The sequence below is a fragment of the Nematolebias whitei genome, chromosome 8 (assembly GCF_014905685.2).
Source record: "Nematolebias whitei isolate Nwh7 chromosome 8, NemWhi1, whole genome shotgun sequence".
NCBI lineage: Eukaryota > Metazoa > Chordata > Actinopteri > Cyprinodontiformes > Rivulidae > Nematolebias > Nematolebias whitei.
In genome coordinates, this window is record NC_056505.1 from 13677882 (window position 1) to 13693199 (window position 15318).

General features: G+C 37.7%; 1 protein-coding gene across 1 annotated transcript in view; it reads right to left on the minus strand.

Moving 5' to 3' along the window:
• Window positions 1–15318, minus strand: part of hsd17b4 (hydroxysteroid (17-beta) dehydrogenase 4) — a 36278-nt gene that overhangs the window by 4969 nt on the left and 15991 nt on the right. The window contains exons 13-22 of the mRNA XM_037680969.1: window positions 9235–9347; window positions 8917–9040; window positions 8743–8794; window positions 6701–6772; window positions 6056–6159; window positions 3191–3256; window positions 2752–2821; window positions 2497–2603; window positions 1356–1442; window positions 1134–1220 (exon numbers count right to left, since the gene is read on the minus strand). Coding sequence (XP_037536897.1) covers window positions 1134–1220; window positions 1356–1442; window positions 2497–2603; window positions 2752–2821; window positions 3191–3256; window positions 6056–6159; window positions 6701–6772; window positions 8743–8794; window positions 8917–9040; window positions 9235–9347 — 882 coding nt within the window. The remainder of the gene's footprint in view (window positions 1–1133; window positions 1221–1355; window positions 1443–2496; window positions 2604–2751; window positions 2822–3190; window positions 3257–6055; window positions 6160–6700; window positions 6773–8742; window positions 8795–8916; window positions 9041–9234; window positions 9348–15318) is intronic.

Here is a 15318-nt window from a genome sequence, read left to right on the forward strand (position 1 = left end):
GACCATGTTCACAAACAAATATGTTTACGAGTTTTAGCCAACTGACCCGAACACGTATCCTTGAGGAACACCTTAAAATCAAACAGGGATTATGGGGAAAAGGGAAAGTTGTATTATGGGACATTATTTTCAGCCTTAGGGACACTGACGGTAAACATAAAGTTACCGGTAAATAAATACCGGTAGATAACAGAACAAAAGTAAAAGTAGGAAAAAAAGAGAACATTATGGTAAATAAAAAATAAAAAATGAGTGACTACAAAACAAATGATAAATCTCCTTAAAATACTCAAACCCTAAATGCAATTTAAACAAAAGAGAACAAATATAAGCTGAGCTGTCTAAAAGACATCTCAGTAAACGGCACAAACTTTATTTGATTTGGGGCCGTTACTGCAAAAGCATCATCTCCCTCACAAACCAACCATAAATGAAAAACAGCTAACAGAAAGCCAGTGGAAAGATCTTAAAATAGAAGTGAAATTATTTCTTTTACTGGTACCAGTTGGGAGTCTGGCTGCAGAACTCCGAGAGGATGACAGAAACTGGCTGACGTCAAAATATGGAATAGTAATAATTAAATATTAAGGTGATTATTATTGTAAGAAATATCTTTCATTATTTAAAAAAAAAGGATTTGAGCTCAAAATTGCATCTTAATTGTAAAATAAGCTTTTTACCACAAAGTTTTAATTCTAGACAAAACCAACATTGTAGTTCCTCACATAAATGCAGTGTTTGCATGATGACTTTAAACAGCTCGCTAAATTTTTTGTGTGTTTAGAGAACCAAAAATAACCATCTCAGACGTGCTGCAGTTTAACTGAAGACAAATACTTTCTATTCTTATTTTACCTTTACAAGGTATGACAGATGTGGGTCCATTAGGATTCTAAAACATCTGTCTGTCTACAAAGCTGTGGAATAAAATGCTATATTTTTCAGAACTATAACCCATGGGTTAGATGTAGACTGTAGACTGAATCAAACTGACCCAAACACATATCCTTGAGGAACACCACCACTGACAAGAGTGTGCTGAGGAAATATTTCTCATTTGAACAGAAAATAATATTTTACATAACAAGCTGAATCCCAAATGCCAGTACATTATCAGTAATAATAATAAGTACCTTGTGGAGAGTTTCTGGAGAAGCTTCTGATGGTCCATATAAATCCACGTAGGCTCCAGTCAGAGCAATGTCACCATTCTCTTTCACCTGCGTGGAAGAGACGAGAAGAGACGGCATGTGAACGACAAAAACATTCACATAAAATAGACAGCTCAGACTCCTTCTGATCCACTGGACCCGTTGTGATGGCTGTAATCCTCTCTGCCTCTAAATCAGACTCACTTTGCACTGGATGTAGATTCTGTTGCCCTCCTTCCACATCTCAGTCTGCAGCGACTGACCTGGCAACACTGCCTTTGCAAAGCGGACCTAAACAAATAAAGCAAAAGTTTTTTTAAATTTTTTATAACATTTAACAAGGTACGTTTTTTGTTGTTGTTGTTGTTGTTAATTATGCTGTCTTAAATGTTTTTATTTTTGTTCAGTGTGAAAAGATTAATTCATCAGATCCTCGACTCTGCACAGATTTGTTTTAAATAGTGGGTTTTAACCTGATTAACAGTTAATGTGTAAATCCACATTTCTGTATTTTACAGGAACACACTGAAATTAAATAGTTTATTAGTTTGACAGTTCCATCCCATGTTCTAGAAAATTACTAAATTAGCAGACAAAATTACAACAGTTACCTGTGCTGGCAAAATGAGTCACAAAGAGGATTTTTTTCAGTTTAGTTATCAATTTTGTCATCTCCAAAACTTCAAAATGATGTGTAGTTAGTTGAGAAAGTGGCACCTGGCAACAAGCTAGTTTTGGTTGCAGGAGTGCAGATTTTAAATCTTGATTTTTATTGGTCTAGAATGATATTGTCTAGCCTGTATTTAAAAAGACAAATATCCAAGCTTTACAATGACAGCAAACATTATATGAAACATTATACGAAGGGATTTCCTGACACTGTGGCAGCCGGCAAAATAATCTGGTCAGTTTCAAAGGACATAATAAAGAATATATGAAAAAAATTATATCTGAAGACTTACTTCTTACATAACTTTCATTTAAAGATAGATTAGGAAGATTAATTTAAAGATAAGCCTTAGAAATGGACTCTCATTATAAGACTAAACGTTGTTTTAGTTACCCATGTTGCTAGATAGTGTCTTTAGACTCTTTTTTTTTTCCATTTAGAGCAAAAATCTGTTTTTGTATTGCACAAAAGCCTGTGCTCATTCCAAGTTATTCTGCCAGCACGAGTCACAAATGATGACAGTGAGGACTCTTTACAGCATCTATACTGTACTGTGATAGAAAAGAAGACAGGAAACCATTTGTAATGTGAAATTAGATTTAAGAAAAACAGCATCATCATGTGAAAGTGAATCTGTTCTTGGCTGAGATGTGATGCGACACAGGTCAGGCTCACCTTTATAGCCTTGAATCTGGAGGGGTCGTTGTTGGCGTACTGCTTGAGGACATGTCTCGCAGCAAAGCCCACTGAGCACAAGCCGTGCAGGATGGGAACCTTGTAGGCTGACCAAAGAGCATATTTAAGTACAGCATGTTCAAGTATAAACGAGATGAAAACACTGCATTTGACTAGAAAAAATCCCAAAGGGAGACGGAGTTCTAAGTGAAAGAAATTTATAGCTTGTTAGAAGTGAAAGATGTGCAGACTCACTTCCCATGGCGGCAAAGTTGGGGTCTATATGAAGAGGGTTCCAGTCTCCGCTCAGACGATACAAGGCGGCCTGTAACCGCAGGGAAGCAGACATTGTTTAGACTTATATCTAATTCATAAACCCTTAAACTTTTCATACTCAGGACGTGTGATGAAATTAAATGATCACAGAAACACCTAAAATAGGAAAGTCTTTGAAGTGATACAGTTGCAGCCATTTAAAACTGCTGCAGGGATTTAGCCTCTTATTCCCCTTTCAATGACACCTGCATTTCACCCCCCTCCCGTCTCGTCTTCCTTTTCTGCTACATATTCACGTTTTGTCTCGAACTTTATTAATTTTTCAGAGGGAAAAAAACAATACGTTCCATTTTCACCCTTACGTCATCAACTTCAGCTGATTTTTTTCTGCATCAAAAACCCACACAGAAAGACTCACTTGGTCTCTTGAGGTTGATTCAATCACCACGGCATCTGGAGCACGCTTAGGAGGGGGCAGAGAAGCCTGAGAAAAAGTTAAAACAAGACAAAAAATAAGTTCAATATTCTGCAGCATTTATAACTGCTGCTAAAAATGACTTAAAAAAAACAATAACGTGTAAATTGTCTAAACTCCTTTTATCAATGTAAATATATAAATACATGTTAAATGTTGAAAGGTTATCGGGTATATATTTTGAATTTGATGCCAGCCATATTAAAATAAAGCATGTGAACAGGGGTATTTTTACCACAGTGCCCTTTGGGTCAGTACACTCAGTACAACAATAGTATGGGGGATTTCGCCCTCGTGAGACCAGCCTGCAGCTTAAAAAGCTCATCTCACGAGGGCGCAATCCCCCACACTATTGTGTTGTACAGTAGTCCCTCGCTACTTCGAGGTTTGTTTATCGCGGACTCGCTCTATCGCGGTTTTTCAAAATAAGATTGGACATGACACACAATTGGCTGATTGATGGATGAGCCGCATGATCGGCATGGAATTTTTATTTAAATATTTTAAATTATTTAGTGCCTCTTGCACCTTTGTGCAGGCCGTACTGCAGGATAAACTTCCTGCTGCAGCTGATCAGCTGTTCTCCGTGCATGATCAGCTGTTCAGCGTGCAAAGCAGAGAAGTAGGCGTGGCCAAGAGCGCTTGCAGGTGGCAAAGAGCAGAGGAGAGCAGGGAGCTTAGAGTGTTTAGAGTTTAGAAACATTGTTTAGAATATTCTAAGAGTGTGTGAAGGGTTTAAAACGCCTTTTTAAAAAAAAGTAAACTACGACTACTTGTACTACTATTCCTATTTTGCGGTTTTTCCACGTATTGGGGGTCTTCAGGGTATGGATCCCCCGCGATAAACGAGGGACTACCGTATCACGTTTCCCTCCCTCAGGGAACATTGGTTGTATTCATAACCTCCAGTTTTTGTGTCGCCTCATTTAGGGTGCATTCACACTAGCCCTGTTTAGTCCGCTTTAATCGAACTCTAGCTCGTTTTCCTAGAAAGTCCGGTTCGTTTAGGGAGGTGTGAACGCACCATCAAACTCTGTCACGGAACAAAAAAGGCGAACTCTGGCCCGGGCTAAAACCTAGGTCTCGGTCCGGTAGAAGAGAACTCCAGCACGGTTCGAGTACAGTGTGAATGTAAACAGACCGGACCCCGCTCCGCAGGACAAACAAACACGCATTTCTCTGACCTTATATGGAGCCGTCAACTGCCTTGTGTGAAAAACAATATTCTCCATGGTCTTCTGCCTCATCTTCTGTTCATGTTAAGTCCATTTTTGAAAAATGACAAAATATAACTCCTAAAACTGCTAAAACTTGATGCCACTTCGTTTTTATTTTTATTTACAGAAGAAGAAGAAGACGTGTCTTCAGAGGTTTTTGTGTCGTTTCTTTCAGAAGTTCTTGGTGCAGCGCCCCCACAGGCGAGCGGGGGAATAGGTTGGTTCAACAGGTTGACTCGACTGCACAGTGCAGTGTGAATGCAAACGCACCAGCTCAAATGTAAACAAAAGGTCATGAATATTGGTCCCAAACCGAGTCTACCGGACTATCTGGTGTGAAAACGACCTTACACACTTTGTCTTGGAAACAAAACAAGTTCTTGTTTTTGCTTGATTTCAGCTGTGAGGGGCCTGGTTCATCTTTGATTCTGTTTTGTAAAGTTCCAACTCATTTTAGAGGTCAGGAAGACTCCAGGCAGCTCTGCTGGAATATTTGGTTGAGCTTTGGCTTCATGTAATAAGGCCTTGTGTCAAAGGTGAGAAGGCCTCAAGGGGGGATGTGCAGCATCTTTGTAAAACCTTAAAAACATGACCAAGTGCTCCTACATCCGAAAGACCTATAGAAGAAATGGGTTCAAGTATACTTGAAAATAAAAAAAATGGAAGGGGATTATTTTTACTGCTCTAAATATTGACAAAACTGGTTGTTTTGGGAGGAATGTAAGATTTTATCCAACAAAGTTAGATAAAGTTAGTAAGGTCATCTGGACTTTTTTTGTTTGTTTGTTTAAACGTTTCATCCTTCATCCAAAGGACTTCATCAGTTTGAGGAGCCACAACAAACTCAACGAAACCAACCAGTTTACTGGGGATACGATGGTTTCTGGGGCCCGCCCTCCCCCACGTCGACTCCTCTGAGGCAGCCATAACCAAAGTGGTTCAAACATCAAAGTTCATGCTGAATAATCCAGGTGGGACTGAGGTTGTTGTGGCTCCTCAGACCGATCAAGTCCTTTGGATGAAGGACGAAACGTTTCAACAAAAAAAGAAACTGTCCAGATGACCTGACTGAATGTTGGATTTTTTTTTACCTGGATTATTAAGCATTAACTTTGATGCAAGTTTTCATGTTTTCAGGACATGAGCAAGGTTTAAACAAAATTTTGTGGAAAAACATGGTGTGAATTAAACCAGTTGTTTTGATTTGATTTGGTTGATCTCTCTCTGAAGAATAAACTCCACTGCATCACTTTTCTCGTCTCCGACACCTTTTTTGACTTTGGTATTTTGCGTTGTGTGTGCACAATGTGTGCTTTAATAAATAAAGCTGGCATCGTGGAGCCACAGCTGGTGTGAAGTACTATGGCACTTACTGGGGTTCACGTAAGGAGCTACAAATAAAAAGTGTGTCAAGCATTTTCTAAGTCACGAGGCCGGCTGGTCCACAGACCGTCTGTAATCAATACTTTATTTTGTTCCAAACAAGTAATTTATTCTTTTGAAAGATAAACCGCTAGCTTCAGGAACTTATTTTACATGCATCTCAAAAATAACTTTTTAACTTTAGTGTGATTCAAACATAAAAACATACTTTTGCTTTGTCTGAGTTTCTCTTTCCTCCAAAGCCTCCAGCTCCGACCACAAACACTGTGAACTGGTTGAAACACAGCAGCTCGTCACCGTTGTAGGTGTTCGCTGAAACACAAAGCAAACGTTTCAGTTACGTAATCGACTATTCAGATTTATTTTACACAATTAAACCTAATTTATCATGTATTAGGAGTTCAGTCTAAACATTTATATTTGTACAAAATTACAAGAAGAGTTGTAGAACATTTAATTTAGTAAACTTCTTCATTTTATTCAAACTAAAATATTTATACTGTGATAGTTTTATCCTAAGTGGTTTAGTGTGAATGAAGATATTTTTAAGAAATCCACTCAGCAAACTAGTCAAAAATTTCAACTCCCATGATATTTTTGTTAAAGTTGGATTAATTATAGATCAAAATGCTTCAAGAAATGTCCATCTCTGTGGAATTGTCAAACAAAATATGAGTTATACACGGTCTATCATTTGAGTCCCTGCAGACAGTCATTAAACTGCTTTTCATTAATTCAGACTGAGAAGACACTCTCAGGAAATAGAAGCATATTAAACTGATGCAAACAAATGAGTCAGGAATAAATACCAAGATCTGTATGATGGAATATGATAAAGGTTAAATAAACTCACAGTCAATAATAAGAACAGCTCCAGATCCTTTGTCCAACACGTCTGCTAAATGGCTCACGCTGGTAAGTTTACCTGAAAATGTATTGTAAAGGATGTATTTAAAGCTATGCACAGTCACAGGACTCAATAACTTTTCTGCACCTTTTAACTTCTGAGGTGATTTTACAATCTACAAAGACTCGTCTTCAAGCCATAATATAATATTATGGTATAATATACAGCAATAATATTGTTGCCATAATAATTAATTATAAGAAACATAAGTTGAAGCACAAGTTCAGATCTTTTAAAATGGGGATACCAAGGTTATGAAGAAATAATAGCTTGCCTGTTGTTTTTGAGTTCTCTCTGTTCGGACAAATAGTTTATGATTAACAGTGTCGATGAGCCATCAGCTAGTTTGAGAGGACTAAGACAACAGTGGACCGTTGTCATCTTCAAAAAACTTCAATATAAAAATCAATCAGTGTTTCTCACTAAAACTTTTACGTAGCAGTCGATAGGAGTATCTCATGCTGCTGTATTCATTCATACCCATCTACTCACTAGACTCATGTTCAGGCTGCTGTTTAATACACCGTATTAGTTCACATAAATTGTGTTTAGCGTATATCTTAGATCCTTGTATACCGTTTCTTTTTATAATTTATATTTTTGGGTGTAACTGGAACCTTGAGTACACAATTTCATTCCACCTCATGTACCACATGTGATGTGAATGACAATAAAGAAACTTGAACTTGATATTTCTTTTACACATATATTAATATAGAGTTATTATGATCATTAACAAGTTAAAACAGCAGCAGCAGCTAGCTGCAGCAAGAATATTTATAACTATATAAAATAGCATGGACACAGAATCTTAACTTTGTGCATCCTAAAGCAGAGGTTCACTTAGGTTTGGTAAACATCTAGTTTATGAAGGCAGACTGTAAAGAACATGGCTCATCTTCAACCCGACTGAGTTAAACGTTTTGAGTCATCATTTGGTCAAACCAACCCAAACTGACTAAACAGCTTTAACACAGTTTTTAAGTTGTCAAAATAACCCGTGGGTTTTAGTGTATATAACAGGTAAGACATTCATAACCTTTCTACAGAGCCCAATTTTAAAACATCCGAACTGCTCCTTTAATCCCTTTTTAAGTTTAAAATTCTGATCTGTGTCACAGCAGGCTTAAAGCTTAGTCTGAAACACAAAAACAGAGTCACAGCAGGTTTAAATCATTTTTTTCCTACAAGTTTTTGGCAGAACGTTTGAAGAGTCCTGAAATAACTTCCTTTTTTTTTTTTTTTAAATGGCACCAAGTGTTGTCAAACAACCCACTGGGTTTTAAACGACAGACTTAAAGATTACTAACAGGGATGTCCTGGAGCACATCTATTAATCTGATATAATTTCATCATTATGAAACTCAATCACCCTCAACATAAAATGTTTTAAATAGGCTCCCAGTTGGATAAGCAAACGACTGACCCATCGAGGCATGGACTCCACTAGACCTCCGAGGGTCCGCTCTGAAACGTTTTGGAGTCCATGGATCGGACCGACTTGTTCAGCACTTCTCATATTTGCTCAACACAACCGACAACTGGAAAATCTGGAAGCCAAGTCAACTTGTTTTCTTTAAACCAATCTTGAACCCTTTCCGCAGTATAGCAGGGCACCTGCTAAAATAAAAGGCCACTCACTTCAGGGATACCACACTACATTACTAATGATGTTCAGTTGTTGTGGATGGGAAATGACATGGTACCATCCACAGAACCCAAAGTGTCACCCTACTCCTGCTCTTGGCTTCCTTTCTACTGTAGTAAGCAACATTGCTCAACAGCTTGAAAACCTGGGAGGCCAGCCAAACTGATAATGCAAAAGAACATGTTAAATATTCAGAACCTCCTTCCACTGCTCAATGGTCCATTTTTGAAGCTGATTGTAAGCACTTCAGGGATAGAAACCAAGTTGAAAAGATGACTTGCAAACACAAGAACAACAGATTCATTTAGCATTTTGAACCATAAAAAAGGATTTGGAATACCTGAAGTTGGCAGAGGTTTGTAAATCTCCAAATAATGCTCTCCATGCAGAACCTGGCACAAAATAAGACAGTAGCAAATAAATATACTCGACAAGCTCATTAGCAAGAGTAATATAAGTACTATAAGATTGTATGAAATATCTCTAAATAATATTTTAACGTATGTTTTCCAACCTGCGTGGGGTCGATATCAAGTCCAGGAATTGACATCAGTTCTCCACCCATTATGGCTTTATGTGTGGGAATGACCGCAAATGTTGGGAAGCAGCTGAAGTCATCATGACCTTCATACAGGAACCTACATTAATAAGGGAGCGTAAGTGAACTGTGAACTGCACAAATGAAGCAAAGCGCCAAGAAGAAAAAGAATAGAAAAGCACAGACGGCCACACAGGCATGTGAGTCGGTGTTCTCCATGCAGGTCAACATAAATGTAACGATCGAAGCAGCATTTTGATGAGAATTCACACAAAGACATTCAAAGATACCCACCTAAGATCGTCCGGGTCTTTGGTGGACATGCCGATCCCTAGAGCGTAGAGAATAGACTGGAAGTGGTCGTAAGTGAACTCACCCTTTTCCATTTGTCGTCCCACAACCGCACTCTGGAAAGAGTGCAAACAAAGAGAGAAAGCTGGAGATGAAAAGTCGGTACTTTTTGGGGAAATCATTTTAATGTCACAGAACGGTAGTTTTGATCCGCATTTCAACATCAAAACACGAGTTCACAGTTTGGGTGAATTTACCTCGAAAAGTATCATTTGGATGAACCAACAAACACAAAAGGTGATTTGGTTTATCCAAAGAGAAGATTTCTAATTTGTATTTTTTGGCTTTTAAAGGCATTAGCTTTGTCAAGCATTATTCCTTCTCTTATTAAGTGTCTTAAAAATAGCGTTCAGTGGCAAACATTCAAATAAAGCCCTCGTATCTCACCGAAGTGCAGTTAAAACAAACTACAGTGGGTTTAGAGCAAATTTCCTCTTGCTGGCATCCGTCCACTACAGTTAATCAGGAAATATGTGTCTACAGGAAGATAAAGACTAAACTGTGTAATACAAACTCCATTAAATTCCACTGAGCATCTAAATGTAAACTCTTTTTTTTTTTTTGCTCTGTCACTTTTGTGAAAAGGTGCAAACAAACATTGACTTCTTAAAAGCTAATAAAAGCCAAACTATATTTTTCTTCTCATCTTAAATCTGACATGATCGTGAATTTGACTCGTACTGTGACCTTCAGCAGTCCTCGGACTGAGGACCTGACAATGATCTTTACAAGAGTTATAATAACAAAAATAAAAATCAGCAGTTCAGCAGTGTACTTCAAGGTCAGATAACGCACAGCCTTCTGAACCATCAGCACAATTTTAAAACGGGTCTTTAATTTTGACAAGCGGCCAGTCCAGGGAAGCCAAGAATTGAGTAACGTTTGATTTGTGTTGGCGCCGGTGTTACCAGCTGAATGAAAATGGGCTGAACTCATGAACAGAGCAGTAATTAACAATAATTAACATGAATTAGAGCAGTGAATTTTGCACACAGATGTAGCTCTTTGAGTTTGTCTGCAGCAGCTCGGTGTCACATCAACTCATTCCTTTTCGCTCGTCGGTAATTTTATTGTTGTGGATGATTTTTGTGGAGGACATTAAGAAATGTTATATTTATTATAACATTTGTTGTTACTTAAAACTCCATAGTCACAGAGGAATACTAAAGCCCTCCCTGTCCTGGTATAGTGCTAAATAAATGATACAAGTCTATTTTAATAGCAGAAATAGTACTTACAGAGCACATTGGAAAGTTGATATGACAAATATCAGTAATAACTTTATAAAGTGGATGATTTAAATAAAGCCATAAAGGAATTTCAGTGGCTCGTTCATATCAATTAGTGTTATTAAATCAATGAAATGACCTACGAGAAGCAAAGTATGCCGTTATCCTTCTGTGGCTACATTACAGTCTCAGTGTTCCTGCAGCTGCTGATTTGTCATCCAAATGATCACAGAGCTTCAGAAAAACAATTCCTGCTTGGCAGAATGGTGCGGATCACACTCTGCAGAATATCACCACTCAGCTGGTTAGAAACCAACAGAAAGCCCGGCCTCTGAAGGCTGATTGTTAATTAAAACTGCAATAAAATGCAGATGTGGGAAATGAAACCTACCCACAATCATTTGGGTTTCATATTACAGTATATGCTCTCATATGTTCACGCTGATTAATTTGAACATGAAAATTAGATTTGAAGCTAAACTGAGACTATCCAAAGGCGGTTCTTGATACACACAATGTCCAGAAAAAAATCTTGTAAATAAGACTCTCCTTTATCTAGTTTTCAGATTATCAACGATTGCAAAAAGGTACGATTTTCTAATCAAACCTACTGTTATTGATAACATTAAATGTCTGAACTAGGGATGCACGATATTAAATTTTTGGCCAATATCCAATATGCCGATATGTTAAAACTTATTTGGCCAGTAACCGATAACAATACCAATATGTTTTTTTTTCCTAGACCTACTTACAGAGACTACATAGTTTTCTCTGCTGTGGAATTAAAATACATTATTCTGCGTCGTCTTTGTCAGTTTGGCCTGCTGCAAAATACAGATGCCAAAAGGGGCTGAAAATGATGTAACATTTCAACTTGGATAATATTTAATGTTAAATTTGTTCATGATATTTACTCTCTCTAACACAATGACAACACTTGAACAGTAGACATTTGTAAATTTTCACAAATCTAAACTCAACGGCACGCGTGATGTCATAACGATGTGCTGGCGCTGCAGGCATCCTTGTCACTGGGTTGTCATACAAAAACAGCACCTTTTATATCGGCGAGTTATTTTGATGGAATGGCCGATGTCCAATATTTAATTTTATCGCCAACATTGATGCTGATAATATCATGCATCCCTAGTCTGAACTGTTAGAAAAGTTTTTTTTTTTTAAAGCAAACTGTTTGTTTCATTTATTCGACTGCTCGTCAATTAACACATTTGAGCTTCAAATCATTTAGATCAAATTTATAAATCTAAAATTGACTAGTCAAGTTTGCCTTTATATTTCTATTGCTGCACTTTAAGTAAAGCCTTTATTGTCATCAAGTCAAATAAACTGACAGACAGGACCTATAAAAAACATTTTCCTTCATCACCGACTTGTTTAAATTGCGTAATCTCCTCATTTGAGATGCACTGAGAGTTTGTAGTTTTGTCAAGTTGCGTAACAACAATTCACAAAAAGACATTTCCAGTTTCTATGCTCTGTTGCGACGCAGACAGAAACATCTCTCAATAATACAACAGCCTAAAAACTACAGCTTATAATTAACCAACTGCCTCTCGCAAAACATGTAACCCTTCTTACTTTAAGTTCTTCTTTAAACTCTCAACACATTAAACCATTTAGCTCCGTTACACAGTTGTGTAGCTGGAGCCTGTAAATAAACACATGCGCAGCAGCGGCACAGCATGGATTAACTAGACTTGCACCACAAGGACAAAGATAAAAATGCAACAGTGTGTGTGTGTAACTACACAAGTATTACACACACACAAAGTTCAGTGAGGACACAGTGGTGATGTTTGTCTTGAGGCTACAGTGCGACTCCATTCTAAAACGCAAGCAGACAGCTACACACTGGAGAGGACACAGAAACCAGAAGTATGCATGCACATTATTTTAAAAACTGCTTCACAGTACCACTGAACCAGGACAGCAAGTGCTGTCAATCCATCACAGCATATAAAATGTATTTATTTTTTTATTTTTTTAACACAAACATTAAAATACATTTCTCACTCAATTTTACATCTAGTAACTATTTCTGCAGCTTCCCTGTTGAACTGAGCACAACTATTGGTTGTAAATGAGTTAAAGTTAATGTTAAGATGACACAACTGATGAACAGTTTCCAAATATATGCTGAATTTATGCACAGCGAGATTATTCATGTGAGCATAATTACTTATAAATGCGAACTGACAATTGCATCCTACCAAGGAGCTTAATAAAATATAGTGTTGCTGCCGTCTTTGTAGATGATCGTTTCATTTTATTTAGGCAACTGAGCAATATGTGAGCCGTCGTCAGGTCGTTCTGGTTCTCAGAGGGGAAGTGCAGTAAAGGGGAGAAACACCTACCGAGGGAGTCTCCTGTGTTTCAGCATCTTTTGTGCATCTGATTTTAAAAAGCTAATGTGAGTAGCACTTGTCTGGGGTGTCAGGTTTATATTTGTACAGGAGACACCCAAGTTACTCTGTATGTCGTAGGAGCTTTGCCAAGGAGGCCATTATCATCCCTGACTTAATACTGCACAGGGTTGTTACAGCGTCATGATATGCCAAGTTTGAAACAGCCAGAGAGTTTACAGCTGTGCATTGTTAGATGTTATTGTACTTCCTGTTGTTTACCGTCCCAGTAGCTGAACAAAGAGGCCAGAAAACATCCAGAACGCAGAAAAAAGAAGAGGTATTGCTGCAGAGAAATGCAGCACCCCGAGCTTCCAGTGGATCACAAGACATGAGCTAAATAAACTAGGTTTAAGGTGTCTACAAGTTTCTGTATGCTGGTTTTTGTTGATTTAAAACTAAAAGAATTAGAGTAAATGAAAAACGACATTGGAGAGGATAAGTAACGCACGGTGAAGCCGTTTTAACAGGACTTGCAGTCTCAAAGTATTCCAGATTTTGGGAGGGAAATGCAAGTATGAAAAAAGAAAGTTAAAATATTCACTCGAGACCTTTTGTTGAGTTTACCTCAGTAACTCTTCAGCAACCTTGTAAGATAATACTTGAAGTTATTACACAGGTACTCTTCCAGTGATTTGTTTGATGTCCTTAAGCTCATAAAATTACAAATTATTATGCCCATATGTTTGCAACACACACACACACACACACACACATTATAGACAAACGGAAAGCTTCAACCATTCTTGGCATGCATCAAACAAAATCATTTCTACAGTATATTTATGAGCACCATTTCTAGCTGCCACTTCAGAAAATGTTTTTTTTTTTCTGTCAACAACTGAGATTGTCTGAATCAGATAAGGCCACCTTTATTTATGACTGAAGCATGAATTTGCCTCCTCCACATCTACTGTATTTGACAAGCTTAGCTATGCTCACAACATTCATTTTAATCCACACCAGCAAAGACTTTTCTCCAAAGCTTTATATTGATCAAGGCCTTTTCAGCACGCACCTCCCCCCCCAAAAAAAAAAACAAAAAAAAACACACACAATGGGGCTGAGGTCTGTGGTTGCCAATTCAAGTGTGAAAATCATGCCTCGTGCTTTCTGAACAAGTCTTTCTCATATTGAGCCTGATGATTCCTGACATTGTCATATTGGAATGTGTCTGTCATATCAAGGAAGTTAGGACTTTTGATGCTCATAATATTTATTATGTAATAGTACCTGAATATATGAGCATTCAGGTAGTCAGCTGATTTTATTCTTTTAGGCACAATGGTAAATGGTTAATGGTAAATCTAGACTAATCAACAGGTCACATGTAATTTGTTTACAAAAGGGATGCTTCAGATATTTGAAAAAGAGGTTCTGTGGAAAGGTTACGAAGGAATACTATCTTACCTGTTGCAGATAGCTTGTTGAACAAACTTTGTTTGCAGGAATGGAGTTTAATTCTGATCTGATTGACAAGCTAACGAAGTCGAAACGGGGATAAGACCAAAGTGGATTGCTGCCACCTTCAAATAATTCAAATCTCAAAACTTTATAGCGGTTCATGAAAAAGTTTTAGAAACAACACTGCTGCCAAATTATGATGAGCTGTTAGCTTTTTAAATCTATAATAAAACTACAATCTCTCCAAACTGAGGTTGTTCAAAAAGCTACCTTCCACAGGTAAGACAATAACTGCTCATAACCTTTCCTTAAAAGACAAAGCACCCACTTTAAGATCTGAACTATCCTTCAGTGTCAGGAGGCAAAATAAGAAAGAAGATGAATACTAAAAAAGAACAACCCATGGTTTTGAAAGAGTCCCCATTTTCACTATGAGCCTCTAGGTGTCTACATCCAACAAGTGGACCTTTAATCTAACAAACTCAAAGAAGCTCAGATGAATAGTTTAAAACCTGGCTGAGTATTTTAGCAGCTACAAACTAAATGTATTTATTCCCAAATGCTTATAACTTGATATAAATGTATTTCCTCACAAGTAGCGCAGGTAAAAGAGAAAACTACAATAAGCATGATTTCTAATGCTTCAAGATCCAAACTCCCTGCGACTTATAGGCCGAAGCGACGTATTTATGGATTTTTCCCCATACTGCATTTATAAACCAATTTTTGGCTGAGATATGACCGTTTTCATTCATTTTGACTAAAAATATTGAACACTGCCATTTTCAACCGCTAGATGGAACTTTAGTATGGCATGCCATTGTATCATGTAATACGTAAAAGTGGCTATTAATGACACAGTTGTCTTGCCACAGCCTGCCACCGTCATCTGCCTGGAGCAACAGTTAGCTTCATTTCGCTGCGCTGCACCAGTGAAATGCAGCGGATTTCACCACTGAAGTGCATTT